The sequence below is a fragment of the Prunus dulcis genome, chromosome 1, assembly GCF_902201215.1.
Source record: "Prunus dulcis chromosome 1, ALMONDv2, whole genome shotgun sequence".
In the NCBI taxonomy this organism is placed as follows: domain Eukaryota; kingdom Viridiplantae; phylum Streptophyta; class Magnoliopsida; order Rosales; family Rosaceae; genus Prunus; species Prunus dulcis.
Window position 1 is genome coordinate 25,561,597 of NC_047650.1, and position 18,808 is coordinate 25,580,404.

An 18,808-nucleotide genomic window follows, 5' to 3' on the forward strand; every position below is an offset into this window, starting at 1 on the left:
GAACAGAATTGAAGTCAAAGGAATTATGCAGTAATGTTAATGCCTACTACAATTCACAAAAGCAAACGGTAAATTTCCATTTTTAAATAAATCATAGGAATAGGAAATGCAAGTAAATACATAATGCCTCATGGAAGCAAAGAAGCACAAAGATTCATCCCAAAAAAAAAAAAATTGACGTCTAAAATCAATAACCACTGTCACTGTGGAAACAAAATCAAAGCAACCATATCAACAATCAAAGCAATAAGATGAAAAATCGAACATTTATAAATGCCCAAAAACTAAGACACTGATGCTGCATGGAATTAAGCAAACCCATCATATCAAAAGATCAAAACCATAGCTCCACTAGCTAAGTAGCCCAAAAGATCAAGCTTTGTTTGGCTGCTGAGAAACCAGAGGAACAGAGTAGCAAAAGAAAAGTGGATTGCTTGACTTTTTCGGTGTTTTGGAAAGAAAGAAAAAAAAAAGAGAACAAAACTGAGCAGAGGAAAATGCATAGCTCCATAGTTTCACTCCATTTCTGGTTTTCGTCAGCAATCAAACAGAGCCTCAAATAAAATCCGCACCAACACGATTACAGAGCATAAACACATGAACACTTAAAGCTCAAACCAAAATATACCCAGATTACAGAATCACATTTTCCAGTGACTTTCACATTGGAAATCCCATGAAAGAGACTGAAATGTTTTTCAAGCTCAAACCTTGCTTAAGAAAAAAGCTTAAAAGAAGAAGCAGACAAAAGATCATGTCTTGAAAAGAAGCAAAGCAAAGTATACTGAATACCCATTTCAATAAATAACTTAAAAGTTAGAACCCATTCACGTAGGTGCGTTTGGGTACTAAAATTCTATGGTAAACCAAATGGCTGTTAAAAGATTCCCAAAAATTTCTGCTCGTTTTCTACGGTTTCTCTGGAAACAAACAGAATATAAAAAGGAAAAAGATAGCCGAAAAAGAGAGCGAGAATGAAAGACGGGTGGGGAGTAGTTTTTGCATACCAGGCGAAACAATGAAGGCACGGAGTGAGTGAGAGAGACAGAGAGAGAAAGAGACAGACAGAGAGAGGGAGTATTTTGTTTTCGGGTTTTGGTGAGGTCGAAGCAGATACACTGTGACTGAGAGTCAACATAATCTCCACGACTCTGTCCAAAAGCATGTCGAGGTCTTTTGTAGCTTTTGAGAAATGATAATTGAGGATATGTGTCAAATTCCATTTTAGTACACGCATCTTGCTTCTTATTACAGGGGCCAGAGTGGACGACGATCGCTTCTTGCTCCTTTTCTTCCAAACAAAATCGGTTGTGAGTTAATTAAATTAAGGTAATCCATTCATTCATTGTGTTAACTTAATTACCAATCTTTGGGTATCTATCTTGTATTTTTGATATTTATATATGATCAAGTAATCAAGGGTTGATATTGCGAAGTGAGAAACTTAGAAAGATTTAAGAAGATTTAAAGAGTAAATTTTTGAGTGTATTTAAATTTTTTTATTGATTATATTTTAGAGTAGTAAGATGATTTATTGTATGCGATTGAATATGTTATTTTTTCTTCGTTTTAATCTTACTTATTTTTCGTATTTTTTTTTGTCAGAGTCGTTGGAAAATTTTATTAGAAACGAATAGAAAGATTTACATCGGTTGCAAGAATATTAAAGAGTCATTCAGTTCCAACATAATCTCAAACGTAAGAATCTCCCTATCTAAAAACAAAACGAGCTACCGCGTGTGCAGCCCGATTACAACGTCGAGGTGTAAACACAAAGACCACCCGTGCAAACAGAGACACGAGCTGTTGTATGTCGAAGACATTCCCTTCAAGGTTAGCATCCACTGCAACCTGTCCGTTGAGCATTGAGATACCTCATTGGGCATCGGATTCAATCATCACATCTGTGATTTGAAGTTGGACACACGCACTCAGAGCTTGTCTAATGGCAAGGATCTCCATCATCAAAGCAGAAGAGCCGCGAAGATCACCATCTCCCCTAGCACCAAGTAGCATACCAAAGGTGTCACGAATAACCCAATCAACGCCTCCTTTCAACAGTTGGGTAGACCAAGCTGCATCGCAGTTAACTTTGACAAGGCCTGCCGGTGGTTTTCGCCAACTTTGGAGCTCAGTGGTGTTAGGGGGCCGACCAAGTTGCAGCTTGGGTCCGTAGAAGATGCATTGCTGCTCGTTGAGCACAAAGCGGACTATTCTTTCGCCTTTACTTTTTTTACGTATTGAATTGTTGTCTTTGTCGTTGATGGAGATTTATTATAAATTTATATTGGCTAAATGCTTAACGATGTGGCCCATTTGGGCGTGAAATATAATTTGGACATGTAATATTGTTGGGATGTGGGAGTGGCCCATTGGCCTGTGAAATTGTTGAGGCATTTGGTGGGGGACTTTCTGACGTAGCCAAGCATGCTTGGCTATATCTATACAATGCAACTGTCGAATGTGGGTTCTTTGTCGCTAATTAACAATTATCGGAGACATCTTAAGCTCAAAGATTTTTGTACACCGACTCAGAAAAGACCGTATATGATTGGACATGTCGCGAGACATTATCAATTCATTGAAGAACTGAGGCTTGTAATTAATCTCAGAAAAAATAGATGAGACAACTAATGATGGTTAATTTAAGAGCTTGATTACTGTTTAGCAAAGGTTAATTGAGGATCAAAAAGAAATGTTGAGGGAGGGAGGGTTCGCCACTTGTATGGCTTGAAAGGCTGATGCGTGTCCATTGTCAGTCTGGAAAAGCTGAAGATATTGGATGCATGAGATGGGTATGGGGTGGATGTAGTGGGGAAACCTGCACCTGCTACTGGTGGTGTGACTCACCCTCTCTTTCTCTCCCTCTCCCTCTCTCTCTCCGGTCTTGTCCATTTTCTTGCCTGCTTCTCACACACTCAAACCAGATGTGAACAAAACCTTGAAAACGACTATCTCTGCACAAATTTGCTTTTTTATTTTTTTCAGCCCAATATTTGAACAAGATTGCACCAGTCAATTGCTGTCACTCAAAGAGAAGGAGAGGCACAAATTTTGGTGTAACCCAACCCAAATTGATTCTATGGGCTTTTGGGTCAGCAGTAGTCGAATGGGCCAAAACTAGAGAAGATGGCTCAGGCCAACTTCTATGGCTAAACCCTACATCGGCCACAAATGTAACCTTGAAGACAAAGCATTGGATTAATAAATTAGAATTAGGTCTTCCCAACAATTTCAAACCTTTATTTTGTCACTTAACGGAAGGTCCTTGTAATTCAAATAGTTAAAAATAATTACTCCTGCGTATGAGTTCTTGTGTCAAAATCTCCCTCTTTCAATATCATTTGTATAAAAAACAAAACAAAAAATTTGTCACTGGACATTTGAACTAATAGGTGCCAGATCTGGATGGACAAGTTTGATGCGGGGAACATTGGGCCATGATGAGGAGGTTGATGCTATCTGGAATGCACCGACAATGATGATCTGGTTGGACTTTTGGAAGCCTACTCAAAGCTAAGGCTAGCTAAGGCTGTGTATCCCATGCCCAGGTCAGTGAAGGTTGATTTTTCTCATCTTGGAAATTTTCACACTATTCATGTATATATGATATGTGCACCAATTATTCATTGATGAGCAGAACTTTTTCCAAAAGTTGAGGCCAATTTATGACACTGGTTTGTCATGATCATATTTAATTTCATACCTGATATTATGTTTGCAGCTGCAATGTCCCAGTCAGAACTCCGAGTCGCATTCAGAGCATATAGGCAAGGCTCACCTGCTCATCTTATATCTAGTTTCTTCTGCTTCTGTTCCCAAACTTGAGGACAAAAACCATCAAATTCTTTGATCCTCTCTGATCTATAGCCCAACAGATATGAGGATTTTGAGGGCTATGAATCAAGACATATATAGCTGGCTTGAGGAACCTCCCACATGTAGATATAAATAAGGAGGTTTGTTGTCTCTGCCCTACTTTACCAGAAGTGGTTGGCAGAACACCAAGTCAAGGAGACTCAAAATGCATCTTGAAATTTCCGAAGAAAATGTTCTTTGGGATTAAGTTTGCAGGACTGTCATGCTTGGTGTTCTTCTGTTCATGCCTTTACATTCTTAATCTCTTCCTGTCCTTTTGGTGTGTATGGTTCTGTTTTGGTTCTTAAACTGATGTCCTGTTTTGCTTCTTTGGTTAAAATCTATGCGGCCAAAGTGGATTTGATACTTGGGATAATGCCTTGTTTTTTTTAAAGGACTTTTGGTATTGAGAGATACGATAATATACTAAACTCATACACACAATAAGGATGCTAAGACTCAAACTCAAAACCTTACCTAAACAAGCAATTATTTCAAACAACTTCACTAATGAGTCCTTTGCGGATAATGTCATTATAGTGAAGTGGTTTTGGGGAGCTTGAGTTCTTACTTTGCAGATGCCTTTTATAAAAGAAAACAGAGTTTGATTTATCTGCAGGGAAAAGCAATGTTTATATTTAGTGTTTTAATAATTTTGGGGCCCTCCCTCTCCTCCACTCACTCTGGTAGTTACAGTTACATGCTTTGCTTGGGACCTTTTGGTGCCCCATGCATCATTGGCCCTTTCATAGGCTTTTTGTTTGCCATGCATCATTTTTCAGCCCTCATATATTCTTTCTTAAAGGCTATCCAAAAGCTCCAATTTTAATTATATACTAGACTTCTTCAGCACAAGTAAATGATGCAGCCTTTATATTTGGCAAGTCATGGCTTCACTAAGAGGATTGTCTTTCAAGTAAGTTAAAATTTGGTTTGTAGATGGAGACTCATCCTTCTCAAAAATAAATCTTAATTTTAAATCTTAGGCTTCTTAATTATTGTTTTACCCCATGAAATAGGCGCTCATTCTCATTTTTCTCCTTGAAATTGAAATTTTCTCACTTAACTTATAGAATCTCTAAAAATTGATAAAAAATTTTCACTTTACCACTTTCGTCCATTTCCATTCACAAAATCGTTAAGTGTCTCACGTGGCATGTACATTTTACTAATTTTAGCTATAAAAAATTTTTTTAATCCAAAATAAATATAAAGAATAGATTTTTAACTTTTTTTGGTTTAATTTTTTTAAAAAGTTTAATTATGTGTTTTCAAGAATGAGAATTTAATATTAATCAAATCCCCAACCATCACAGTCATACTGGCCACAATCTCTACCATCAAACCCACCACCCAGTTGGACTACAACCTCCACATTGAACCCACCACACCCATATCAATTCAAACCACCACCATCCAATCAAACCCACCAGTAACTCCAACCATACCAATTCAGACCAACACCGTCCAATCGAACCCACCGGTAACTCCACCCATACCAAATCGAGCCACCACCGTCAAACCCAACCAACCAACTGCTCATCGAACCACCACCCACCATCAATTAGTGAAATCGAAGGGAGATCGACAAATCACAGAGAGAGAGAGAGAGAGAGAGAGAGAGAGAGAGAGAGAGAGAGAGAGGAGCCAGATAGTTCGGGGGGTGGGGTGTCTGTTGGGTGCATTGGGGATGAGGGTGACCGTAAAGGGAAAACGGGGAAGATGAAGGTATGGGCTGGTGAATTGACGGGAATGGGAGAAAGGGAAGAAGGGGTTTGTTAACCTAAAAAAAAAATTAAAAATTAGAAAGTATTTTTTTATATTTAATTTGGATTTTAAAGATTTTAAATAACTAAAATTATTAAAATTCACATGCCGCGTCAGTTCAGTTAATTATTTTGTGGATGAAAATTGATGGAAATGGTAAAGTGAAAATTTTTTATTAATTTTTAGAAATTTTAAAGATTAAGTGAGAAAGTTTCAATTTTATATAATAAAATAAGATCGAACGCTTGTTTCAAGGAGTAAACTAGTAATTAAACCTAAATTTTATTTGGCTACCATTTGGGTTTAGGTCTTAAAATTGGTTTTTGTGGATGTTGCCTCAGTACCAAGAAAAAAAAAATTAAAGCAGAATGTATTGAAAAGTTTTTGGCTCCATTAGTTTGAATCATTATCCTGAACTGATCTTAAAAGGACGTTCAATTTGGCTTTGTCTAGGGCTCTAGAATCTAGATATTAGCCCTAATACTGATAGAAATAGATTAAGGCCTTAGGCTTAGTTGCCTTTCATTGCTGATCATTTGATTAGACAGAAATGTCTTTGATCACATCAATTATTTGAAGTTTAGGCAGACAAAAGTTCGGTGTGCCTGCAGTGAGGATGTTAAACTTTAATGCTTTTTCCCATTCCTCCATGAAATCAACTCCACTTACTATCAATCCTATGTGCCCCCATGTCTGTGAGACTGTGACAGCGATGTATCATCTGCATGCCACATTGGAGTCTCATCTCAGTATATAACCTAAATTTACTTATAATGTTTACACAAACGACAACGTTTTTATTTTATTTTTTGATGCAATTGATATTAAGAAAGGAAGAAAACAAATTTAGGACCGTTCATGTATTGGAGTAAATGTACTTAACCACTTGAGTTTTGTCAAAAACGCTAGTGTTTAAACATAGTGCATGAACACTTAATAACACTACAAACCAGGGCCAGTAGCCCCCAGTAAATATTCACATGCAGAGCTGATGAGAACCCACAAAATAATTAACAATATATACATGATTGCGCTTGTTGTTGTTGCCCAAAGTGATCATGATGAAAAGTGCTAAGAGGTATGCAGTTCACATGGTGTGAGTGATGATGCCTTGTTTCTCCCTAAATGTAGTGGAACATCTCATATGAATTGAATATTATATGATCATGGATTCATGGGAGGAAATTTGGCATGGCACAACCTAATCTAGGCAATAGTCAAGCCCCACCAAACTGGTGCACTGCTGCTGAGGGCTTCTGATTTTCCAACACTTTATATAACAGAAATGGCTGAGGAGGCTTGATCTATAATAGCTCCAAAAGTAAAGTAAAAAAAGCAAAAGACAAACAAACATTCTGAGCTGTACATACAGAGAAAAAAACATTGGAAGATTAACTTTCAGAGAGAAGGTAAGAGAAATAAAAACAAAGAAGCAAAATCTAGGAAATTCAATTTCCTTCTCTCAACCACAAATGCATAATCCAATATCTAACATAATTTTATATCATGTCACATATCAACTGGCAATGGAATAAATATTAAACATCAGGATGAGGCATTGGAAATTGGTGTTCCTGATGATCTGATCTTGATGTTCTCCACATTTGTAGTTTCATACACGGGCAAGCCGCTTGAGTAACAACCCAAGTCATAGTTCTGCAACTCAAAAAGATCAGAGCTTGAATCACTATCTGCACCTTCATCATAATCATCATCATCAACAACCTCACTGAGCCTTTTAAGCAACCCCTTGTGATCCTGATCTGAACTAATCTTGTACTTCTCTGACAACCCATTACTGTATTTGAATTTCTCGTGATCCAACCAAGACAGTTCTCTGTTTGATTTCTTGTCATCCAGGACCACCTCCTCATATTGCAAGGCTGCTGTGGATTTTACTTGTCCATTAGTATTGTACTTTGACAAAGACACCACCTGCTGCTGCAGGTTTTGCTGCTTGTGATCTGAATAGCTTCTCAAGTCTTTGCAGCTCTTTGAGGCTGCTGTTTGTCCATAATTGTACGGAGGAGGTGTTCTGAAACCTGAACTTGATGAAGAATATATGGACTTGGCATCTGCGGTGCTCGAGCTTCGAAAATGACTAATGCTGCTCCTCCTTCTCCTCCTTCCACCAGGACTCTCCTCCTCATGATGGTCTTTCATGGACTGCGTGGTACTGGATTTTGACTTCTTCTTCTTAGATGCTGATTGGTTGAACAAAGAATTCAAGAAGCTAGCTAGTCTCCCACCTGGAGAGCTCGGCTGCTTGTATTTCTTGTCTTTGACGTTTTGCTTTTCCACCACCACATGATGATGATGGTGATGATGATGAGGGTGCTGTTGAGGATGATGAAGCATGTGTCTAATAGGAATGTCAAGGCTAATTCTGCCTCCTCTCCATGATCTGTCTTCTTTCATCATCTTCTGCGAAAACGTCGACGTGTTGGTGTTGTTGTTGTTATGGCTGCTGGGAGCTTCATTGTATCCAGAGAAGTACCTTGCAGCTTCAAACACATCGAGCTCACCCGAATCGTTCCTTCGGTGGAAGGATTTCTTGTGTATCTTATCAGCTGCAGGGTCAGCTGAGAGCACCCCTGTACTAATGCTGGACATGGTTAAGAGACCTTGAAAAATAAGTGTCTGTTTTTGCAACCAGTTGTTTGAATTTTATGTCACTGGTGTTGAAGGTATTTAAGGGAGGGAGGGAAGCTGAGAGATGGTAGCATAAAAGGAGGGTTTTGTGAGATTGTGGAGAGATTGATGGGTTTGAAATGATTGCTAGTAGTGGGAAGCTGGCTTTAAAATAATCATCAATTGTTGTGTGTCTCTTTAATATTGATATGCATGTAAATTATATATGATGGAGGTGTTTTTGGATGAACCCCACATTGATGTGAATTTTGGTGCTTTAGTAATAGAAGAGAGTGAGGTATATATATAGTTTCGGATGATTGAAATACCATGCGGGATAAATACTGCAAGAATAGTTTCAAATAAACTTATTTGAGAGATTCCTCAACTACTAAAGTAAAAAAAGCTTCGAATATTATCCTTGTGATGAGACTGTGAAATAAAACCAGAGGAGTTTGTGCTGGGAATGGTGGGGCAGGGTAAAGAACCTGTTGCCTTGGATTCTAGGGCTTCTAATCCTTAAGGTGGGAATTTGGCTCTCAAGTGGGTGTTGGCCATGGCCTATGGGGCTATAGGCATGTAATGTTTGCTGACTTTTATGTGCATGTCATTATAGATTTGGAGAATTTGGTAGATGCCACCCAACTTTTGTGTGCTTGGAAGTCACTCTTTAATAAATAAAAAATATAAAAAAAAGCTTCTTGTTGGCCATGTAATTTTTGACTGGCTTAGATTAGCTCTGGCCCAGTAATATTTGGCTGCCTCCTCATTTATATGGCCTTGTAAGATCTGCCTGCCTCCTCCTTCAAGCAAATCTAAAAGTTATTGGTTAATCTACAACTTAGCCATTGATCATCAAATTTGAAATGGATTAACTATCATGTGGCAGATGGGCTAAGAGGGTTAGCATAAAGTTCACAAACAGTTGAATGCACACAATGATGGACTCCTAATTTTGCCTCACTTAAAAAGGTGATTAAGGTTGAAATACCATCTAATCAATCTTATTGAAATGTAGAATTTATCAAATTTATAATTGGAACCTAAACAAGTAGGATTAAATGCTCAAAAGAAGTAGGATTAATGGCAATATTGAACATAATCGTCAACTATAAATTATTATTGATGTAATAAACGAATCACATTAGTATTTTCGACCAATCAAAATTGTCACACATATATATATATATATGTATGTATATGATATATCAGTGGATAATCACCTTCAACCTTGTAACTAACAATGACTAGACAAACTTTTGTATGAAAAATCCAAAGTGGTGTGTAATATGTTTTCCAAGTCCCACCAAAGGGAAAAAAGAAATATCGTGGAGAGGCCTTTTAGTGCGTAAAGTAGACATGAACAGCTTTCATCTTTACTTTTCTCTTTTTTGTGCTCCTCGGTTAGCCAATTGATTTGGCCCATTACCAACAGAACTTGCACACATTGATTTCTTCCCCCATTCCTTGGTGTTTGGGGCAGCCGGTAGTGTGCGTGTGGCTGCGAGCACACGTGTGCATTTTACGAACCAAAAGTTCACACGTAACCCATTCATTTGCATGATCATGTCAATATCTACCAATTAAAGACCAACTTTGATGTATCAAATACCTAGAAGATTTTCAAGTCCTCATGCCTCCCAGGATGATTTTGATTCTTGATGGTTCTATTAAGTAAGATTGTTTATGGGGTTTTTAATTAGTCAATGTCTTGGTGGCGGTAAAATAAATATGGAAGATTTATTAGGAATAATGACATGATTAAGATTAATCTTTGTCGAGATTTACGAATGTCTTAATTTTAATGCTCTTGTTTTTCTTTCAAATAAAATTCAGAATTTTGTTTCGGATTGCATATTTACTCAAAATCTTGTGTCATTTCATTCATTCCATGCCACTTGAGCTTTTCCATCTCGATCCATAAAAAAAATAGAATATAATCATCTTGTACCCTATTAAAATCAACGGTTGCAAGAGCATGGCAAAGAAGATCGTGAATTAATTTCTTTCTTATCTGGTCCTACCAATTAAAAACAATATTTGGGAACGGATTAAGAGTCTGGTCCTATGCATGGCCAGTCTGCCATGAATTCAGATAAGATGCACCATAGTTGAACTCACGAGAACCAGGTTGATGGTAACTTTACATTAATTTCATGTCATTTTCAACACCACAACTTTTTTCTACAATTGTTTTTTAGCATAAATGCAGAGCTGGTATCTTCTGTAGGGGCAAAAGTAATAGCAAGAAGTGATGAAGCGCATTTTCCAGGCGTACTTATAATTATATATGCTCCATATCTGAGGCTCGTGAAGGTCCTACACGAAGAAAAACTCAAAATTTCATTGGACTAAGCCACACAAATATGGACTGTTAGGCCGACTGTCATAGATGATGCTTGTCGTGATTCGCCAGAAAGTTGCGTATCCATCCCCTCTAGCCAATCCTGTATAATCTTGGATAGATTTCTGTGTTCAACATGTTTTGTAGCTTTCTTTTATTGTGCACCATGCATTCTAAAAGTTACCTTTCATGGCCTTCGTTTTCCCACATCAGTCCCATCTCTCCCTGCCCTCTATTTCATCCTTGTTGTCACTTTGAATCAAATAAAATGAAGTAGCTATACTTATTGTCACATACATACATGTTTGGTCAAGAATTAACATGATTAATAGTTCATGTTCGGTCAAGAATTAACATGATTAATAGTTCAGATTCACAATTAAATGACATGAATCAACATAATAATAGTTCATATTCACAATCAAACAACGTGAATCAACATGATCAATAGCTAGATTCACAATGTAACAACGTAAACGCTTCTTATTTTGTCAAACAGTAAGGGGTTGATTGATCAAAATTCAAACTTATAGCAAAATATAGGGCTTTCTTGAGATACCCATCGAGGGTTTAGAGTCTTGAGGCTGAGGGAAGAAAAGCCCAATTGATGGCCCCACCAAACCCAACTTTGCTAGAGTTGGTAAGACAGTATGGGACAGTACCCTAAAATGTTTCCCCCGTCTCACCCCATAGGCCATAGTGTCCTCAAAAGTCTTATTGCTGGCAAGCAATATTCTAATTCAAATGGGTGCTCTCTCTCTCAATCAATCTGGGCTTGCCAGTTACCCAAAAGTTTTCTTTAGGAGAAGAAAAGGGATTTAGATAAGATAAGAACAGTGGATAATAAGATGCATATTGTCTCTGTGAGATGTGCATGGAATGGAACCCAACAACTTGAATCTAGAGGAAGGATTTTATAAATGTAGATGAACCAAAGTATTCTTTGACCCCCTTTGAAAAAATAAAATTTTAAGTATTCTCAGACATTGGACATACCCCTAGTTATTAGATTAAACGTGGCCAAACTGGGTTCACAGATAGTGCTATCTATCACCTAAAAAGTATCTGCCTGCATAATATCCACATTCACATCCAAGTTTCAATCCAACCCTCTCTGTCTCTTGGAAAGACTTTGCTCTCTCTCTCTCTCTGTGTCTCTCTCTCTCTCTCTCTATGTGACTTAGAAAAAGACGTCACTCGTGTCTCCTATCTTGTTTTGGGCAGCATGATTTTGAGAATCACTTTGTGGTGTCCTCTTGTGTTTTGTTCCCTCTCAAATATCTGTAAAGGATATCTTCTACCTGCGCATGAGGCACGAGCAGATAAACTCAAACTTCTCTTCTTCTTTTTTCTTCTTTCTGGTCCCTGTTTTGATCATCTGCATATATACAAGTCAAGATTGTTGAATTCTGATTCATTTCCTCCCACCTTCACTAATATCTGCTGCTTGTATTATGTATAGAAAGAAAAAAAGAAAAAAAACTTGGGCTTCTTCTTTTTGGACTGAAAAGAGACCAACTGAGTGGGCTTCAGTTTGTGCCAAACGAGCTCAAGAGAAAAGACTTGAGAATATTTGCAAATTTCAAGTTTATTTGGCCCAACTCATTTTAATCAAATACAAAATTTCTAGTTTAGGGTTTTACCCTTGAGGCTTGAGAAGTGGACACGTGTTAAAAATGTTACCGCAGTTACTTGAATCTGGGAAGAAAAAGCGACATGTCATCCCATCCCATCCCCCATTTGCATGGCCCCTGCCCAGTAGAGCTTGCCCTATATATTGACCAGTCAGGGTCAGACACGTTTTAAGTGCTCCTCTTTAATCTCGACAATGACAATGACGACCTCATATTTGCTTTCGTTTTCTTTCCATCAAAGTCCTAGACTCCTAGCTTAGCTAGGTATGTTTGGTTGGATCATAAGTAACATGATGCTTGGCATATGCTAAAGCAAAGAAAGGTATGGTCTATATACATTAATATACATGTGTGTGTGTGTTCAAATTCGAATATAATTTTGGAGGAGCTTTGGAGGTCGGTCAATGAACCATGTGGCTAGGGATTAGGGATGCTAATATATAGCTAGACCTCCCCACAAAATAGTCTGTTGGGCTGTCGATCGTCTGTATTTATGCTGATAGCCTTTGGTTTTGATGTCTCATCAAGGCTAGCACTTGCCCTAAAGTTCTTTTTTTAATATTATATATTCTTCTTTTTTGTCTGTTTCAGTTATAAAAAAAAGAACTGAAGTAGGTTTTTAACTCTCTATCAATTGGAGTTACATTTCCATCATGACCATCTTCTTTTATGAAAGAGAAACACTTGTATAGAATGAGAATAGCAAAACAGCGTTATTTTAGGTTAATCACGGTATGCCACGTGTGATAACTTTTTTACTTCGCATATTGTGATTGACTGAGGATAGTAAAACAATGTTATTTTCATTTCACATATGTTTCTCTGTTTCTTTTATTTTCAGTTATATTGTGTTGTTAATTAAGCTGTGAATGAATAGGTGAAATGTACAATTCATATTGATAGACTCGCTAACTATAAGACTAGACATGTTGTAGTATGCCGTCCATTAAAGGGAAGAAAAAATATCTTGGACTAAGCTTTGGTATTCAACAGGAGTCCCCAGGCCATTCTCCCATCGACACGTAGTAGAAACCCTAAAGTTAGGAATGACCAAGATGGAGTTGACATGACATTGCTGTCATTTTATGTAATAGACAGCTAAAAGAATGAAAACCTGCTTAATCTTCTAAAAGAAAACCCAAAAAGAAAGCAACTCAGTCAATCTGCTTATGATTCCCTTTCTATGTTCTCTTAAGCCAAAGCTAAGGAACACCCAACCAACAAAGAGGTAACAAATTAAAGTTCCTAAAAAAGCTTGCTCTCTCTCTCTCTCTCTCTCTCTCTCTCTCTAAAAAGCCGAACTTAGCTTACCCTTGAGAGCGCGCAAGAATAAAAGAAAACAAAACCTAGTACCATATTTATATTATAATATACATAATTTAGAAATTCAGAAATTAATAATGGGAAGAGGGAAGGTAGAGCTGAAGAGGATCGAAAACAAAATAAACCGACAGGTGACATTCGCAAAAAGACGAAATGGGTTGCTAAAGAAGGCGTACGAGCTCTCAGTTCTGTGTGAAGCTGAGGTTGCTCTTATCGTCTTCTCCACCCGCGGCAAGCTCTATGAGTTCTGCAGCGGCTCTAGGTACGTCGATATTATATATATATGAGAGTTTCTTTGTGTTTTTGCTATGAATTTTTTCATATTTATAATAACAAAAAATGCAGCGTAATTTTTAGGGAACTTGGGTGCGTTGCAAGGTAAAGGGTTCCTTAATATTACAGAAATTGTGTCCGTATGGAATTCGAGATGGGTTTTTTTTTTTTTTTTTTTCATTTTAAGGCTTCTTGCTTGTATGAATTGAACCCGTGAGACCATTTCCAGAATTGATTATTATATCACTAAATGTGTACTTGAGAAGATCTAATCAACTATTTTGAATGGTTGATATGATCAATTCTGAGTTTCTTTTGTAAATTATTCAATGGATTGCACATATTCGTACTAATCAAGATTCTCTCTAAGGGGTGCGTAATCAAGATTCTCCCTAGTTAAGTTACTAAGAAGGATATCTTTCATAATGAATTAACCGTAGATGTGAGGATCGAGGGTTGTCAGTATGTGTATATATATATATATATATATGTATAGGTCCTCTTCTTTTTGGTTCAAGAAACGTAGCTAACCCTGTAATGACCTTACTCTGAAGTTTAACTGGTACAAGTATTTCTCTAAGTTGGAACAAACGTCTAGTAACCTAGGTTAATAGATTCGTATATGAATCGATGTTCAGATTCGCAGTACGATAAATGCACCAACAAACTATATCACAATCTTATAAGCTTATAAACTCTCCTCCCAGTCGCTTATTTTCATGAGAATTTCAATGGTGTTCCTTCCCTTGATGTGTAGCATGCCTGCTGGAAAATGTTCCGCTAATATTAAAATGCAATTATAGCTCTTGTAAAATTTTATTTTTATGGTTTCAACTCCCATTATTTTCCTCTTGTACAATTCTCATCAAGATAAGATATCAAGGCTTGAATGGTACTAACTTTATTGTGACATGATTTGGGCTTTTTTACTTTCCTAGCACGTGAATGTACAGAGTGCATGTGCCCTCTTTGCTCTTTTGAATTTGCATTCTGATAATTTCCTACAATCCTTGCCTGCTTTGATTTTCATTTCAGCATGGAGAAGACACTTGAGAGGTATCAAAGATGCAGTTATAGTGCATTGGAAGCGAGTCAACCTGCTCAGGATTCACAGGTTGTCGATAGTTTGTCTATTGTATTAATTAGCTTTAACTTTAAGAAGCATATAAAGCAACCTATATGCCTATAAATTTCTTAATTATCCAACAGTACTCTCAATCTGTTTAAGAACAACTTTAGGGCCTGTTTGATAACTATTTCAATTTTAGTTTTTAGTTTCCAATTTATATGCTAGACTATAGAGGAAAATGAGAATGAGAATGAGAGTGATGATGAGATTGAGAGAGATGATAAGAGGATGAGAGGATCGAAGGGAAGAGTAACAAAAGTAAAAACTATTTCAAATAGATTTTAGTTTTAGTTTTTATTTTCACTTTTTTTACTCATTCCTCTCAATCCCATCTTCACTCTCATTCTCACTCTTTTTGCCTCTATACTCTAACACAAAAAAATAAAAATAAAAACTAAAATTAAAATGATTATTAAACAGGCCTTAATTTCTTGGTTTGGCTGATGCATGTGCCGGGTAATGGAGTTAAATTTCTCCACAAAACTGCCTCACTGATTTTTGACATAAGTAGTTGAACTTCTCTGGCATGTTCACAAGCAGAGCAGATACCAAGATTATTTGAACCTAAAAGCAAAAGTAGAGGTCCTACAGCGCACGCAGAGGTATATATGATCAACATTTTGATAGAATTAGAAACTTGTTTGCAAAGCACCCTTGTTGTTATGTATAGGTCATATAATTATATTGAGTGTTCATTTTCTTGGAATTCTTTTTAGAAATTTTCTTGGGGAAGATTTGGGTCATTTAGGCACCAAGGAGCTCCAGCAGCTTGAGAATCAACTCGACATGTCCTTGAGGCAAATCAGGTCAACAAAGGTACGTATATTTTCAAAACCTGCTCCAAATTAATTATCACATGTATCAGTTTCTAACGGAGTCTAGCTCAGTACAAAAGGGGCTTGATTTGCAGACTAATATAATCTCAAGTTCAAACCACCGTAGCACATTGATAGTGTTCGTGTGAGAAACCCCCTCCCCATTATAGTTTAAACTATCACTTACATATATATATATATAATTTATTTTTAAATGGTAACAATTTGCTATATATTTATTTGTTTGCAGACCCAAGTTATGCATGGGCAGATTTCTGATCTACTGAGGAAGGTTAATATATATGCAGAGACTATCTAATTTTTGTTACCAAGTATTTTTTGTTCTTTGCGCTTTCTTTTTGGTGAATTATGTTACCAAGTCTTTCAAGAATTAATTGTGCAGGAACAGATGCTGCTGGAAGCAAACCATGAACTGAGAAGGAAGGTAAATATACATTCAAGCTCAACCCATGCTCAGCTACTTGACCAATATTCATTTCTATTTTCCATTAATCAAAACAAATTCATGTCTTCTCTCCTTATACTAAAGCTTTTAGTCACGTGAAAACGTGATCAATAATCTACAAAAGTAATCCGAAAAAAGTGACTATTGCCAACATTTTTTTGTAGTGGTTTTCAAATAGCTATACATTTTGGGTCTAAATTTTCATGTAAATTGGGCAGCTGGAGGAATGTGACGCAGCCATTGAAAGATATTCATGGACAACTAAGGAGCAAAATCAAAATGTTCCAAATAGCAGCCACCACCAGTCTGCTCAATTTGAGGGAGTCCTTGATCATTCACAATGCAACAATACATTGCAGATCGGGTAACCATATATCTTATAGCTAAAGGGTCGTTTAATCAAATTGCATTAATTCCTTGCATCTGTTTTTTTTTTTTTTTTAATTTTAATTAATTAATTTTGTTCTCTTTCTATGTGGGATACGTTTACAGCTACAATCCTCCTGAAGTAACAGATCATCACGAGCTACAATCCTCAACGCAAAGTCATAGTGGATTATTCGTCCCTGGGACGTGGGTGCTCTGAATCTTGGAGCGATATTGTCTCACATGCAGAGAATAAGAGAACATTAATAAACTTTGTGTTAAATATATGTAATGTTATATGTACTACGTACACTAGTGGCGAAGCCAGAATTTTATATTTGTGGGGGCCTTTTACAAATTATAAAGAATCAAAAATTTAAACTCACTATACATACGAAAAATAGTATATATATACATATGTCAAGAATTATATTGCTTATTGATTGCAATCATAATTGTCCTCGACAAAGAGATAGACAAATACATTCTAAGCAAGAAAAATTGCAAGAGATAGACAAAGAGTAGCGATTTAGCAAATATCTTTAAAGCTTTTTCCCGCATTAAACCCAATAGAAAGAAAAAATCAAAATTTCACAAACTAAAAAAACCTTAGGTCCCTTCATGCATTCATATCATACAAGAAAAAATGTTTTATGTAAACATATTAACTAAGTATGAAAAATGATTTTTCGGAATAATCATTTTCTCAAGATAATTTTTGGCGGCTTTTATTCCTCACACATCAAATAAGAAAACTTGATTTTATGGGATTTTAGTATGAAGTATATATTGACTTAATGAGCCATCATTTTTAGCCTAAATCGTATTTTGCACTAAAACCGATTTTTCATATTTGGATTTTATGGGAATTTGATTTTATAGTATTTTTATTTAAATCCAAATATGGGGTACTTCCTTATTTACATTGTAAACTTAAGTAAATTAAGTAATATAAAAATAAATGAAAGTGAAAGGACAAAGACATTTACTTAAATGCTGAAAATAGAAATAAGGTAATCTTTTCACCTGGAGTGCACCACCACCAGCTGAGTAATGGGCAATTTGAAGCACCTCCTTGTGTCTTAATAGGTCTGCCACAACACACGTGGGTACATATCAAAACGTAAAGTATTTGAAATAATATACATATAGAAATACATAATAATATATTACTTTTAAAATATTTAAAGGTAAAAAAAACTTGAGTGGGGGCCTGAAACCACACTACCCCCACTGTGGCTCCACCCCAGTACTACACTTGTCCTACATTAGGATTTGTGCTTCGTCCAAAATATATATATATATATATATAATTGTGCCCTACAAATTTCCTTAATTACATTTCTTTTAATATTTCACCTCTCACCTAATATATTACATGTATTAACATACATTTCTATGTTTATTTGGTTATTTAATCATGTTTAGTTCAACATGAAACTAGTCATTGAGTGTAACATAACTTTGAAACTCTAATATAATTCAGAATGCATAATTTTCAGAATCTTGACATACATTCTAAGTCCAATACAAATTTTTTTTGAAATTTCAAATATCGAAATTGATTTGAACTTTCCAAAATCAGAAATTGTCAAACACCATAATTGAAATTTTCAATCCAACTTGCACCCTTAAATGAGAGTCATGTCACAAAACAAATGAGCACAAGATTATATAATGTAAGCTATGGTCCTGGCTGTAGGACGGTGATTGGCCAAGAACTAGTCTATATTGTTTCCATTTTTGTTGACTATAAATCCACACCTTCCATTATTTATTTTATCTCATTCTATCTTATTAAAAGAAATTAAAAAATACAACAAAAGGAGGGGCGACCTCACGTACTATATTGTCTGTCACTCAACAACACAACATTGAAAAAAGCGCCCCCCCGGCACACCGTTTTAAGCAAACTCTCGACACAAGTCATCAGCAGAACAATAACTAAATGACCCAACTTAGTAAGAAATACGAAGAAGTTAGATTGACATGACATGTTATTGTCAAACTTAATCATAAATTATTATTCTAATGCGTGCCACAAACTGAACATTTCCTTAGCCAAACAGGTTTAATAAATTAACAAATTAATCATTTTTCTTACGCAAAGCGATATTCCAAATAGTGTTGTTATTTTCACTCACCTGTTTTATTTTCGCATTCACCTTATTTTCAAAACAATAAAAGTAAAAATAAAAACAA

General features: G+C 36.3%; 2 protein-coding genes and 1 long non-coding RNA gene across 3 annotated transcripts; 2 read left to right on the forward strand and 1 right to left on the reverse strand.

The window, feature by feature from the left end:
- Nucleotides 1–3,121: 3,121 nt before the first annotated feature.
- LOC117615504 lies at nucleotides 3,122–4,224 on the forward strand. The gene is made up of 2 exons (XR_004584031.1): nucleotides 3,122–3,551; nucleotides 3,725–4,224. It is a non-coding gene; the product is annotated as an uncharacterized LOC117615504 (long non-coding RNA).
- Nucleotides 4,225–6,966: 2,742 nt separating this feature from the next.
- On the reverse strand, nucleotides 6,967–8,695 carry LOC117614164 (protein BIG GRAIN 1-like E). Its single transcript, XM_034342881.1, has one exon. The coding sequence runs from the start codon at nucleotides 8,236–8,238 to the stop codon at nucleotides 7,171–7,173; it is 1,068 nt and encodes a 355-aa protein (XP_034198772.1). The 5' UTR covers nucleotides 8,239–8,695; the 3' UTR covers nucleotides 6,967–7,170.
- A 4,761-nt stretch (nucleotides 8,696–13,456) lies between these two features.
- Nucleotides 13,457–16,991, forward strand: LOC117624167 (agamous-like MADS-box protein MADS2). Its single transcript, XM_034355312.1, has 8 exons — nucleotides 13,457–13,819; nucleotides 14,866–14,944; nucleotides 15,500–15,561; nucleotides 15,676–15,775; nucleotides 16,025–16,066; nucleotides 16,178–16,219; nucleotides 16,459–16,604; nucleotides 16,733–16,991. Exons 1-8 carry the CDS (start codon nucleotides 13,635–13,637, stop codon nucleotides 16,824–16,826), a joined length of 750 nt encoding a protein of 249 aa, XP_034211203.1. The 5' UTR covers nucleotides 13,457–13,634; the 3' UTR covers nucleotides 16,827–16,991.
- The last annotated feature ends 1,817 nt before the right edge of the window (nucleotides 16,992–18,808 follow it).

Bases quoted from the DNA above. Each gene is read 5' to 3' on its own strand.
- LOC117614164 (XM_034342881.1), bottom strand. From the start codon at position 8,238: ATGTCCAGCATTAGTACAGGGGTGCTCTCAGCTGACCCTGCAGCTGAT.
- LOC117624167 (XM_034355312.1), top strand. From the start codon at position 13,635: ATGGGAAGAGGGAAGGTAGAGCTGAAGAGGATCGAAAACAAAATAAAC. The intron at 13,820-14,865 runs GTACGTCGATAT...TTTTCATTTCAG, and splicing joins GAGTTCTGCAGCGGCTCTAG to CATGGAGAAGACACTTGAGA. The intron at 16,067-16,177 runs GTTAATATATAT...TTAATTGTGCAG, and splicing joins TTTCTGATCTACTGAGGAAG to GAACAGATGCTGCTGGAAGC.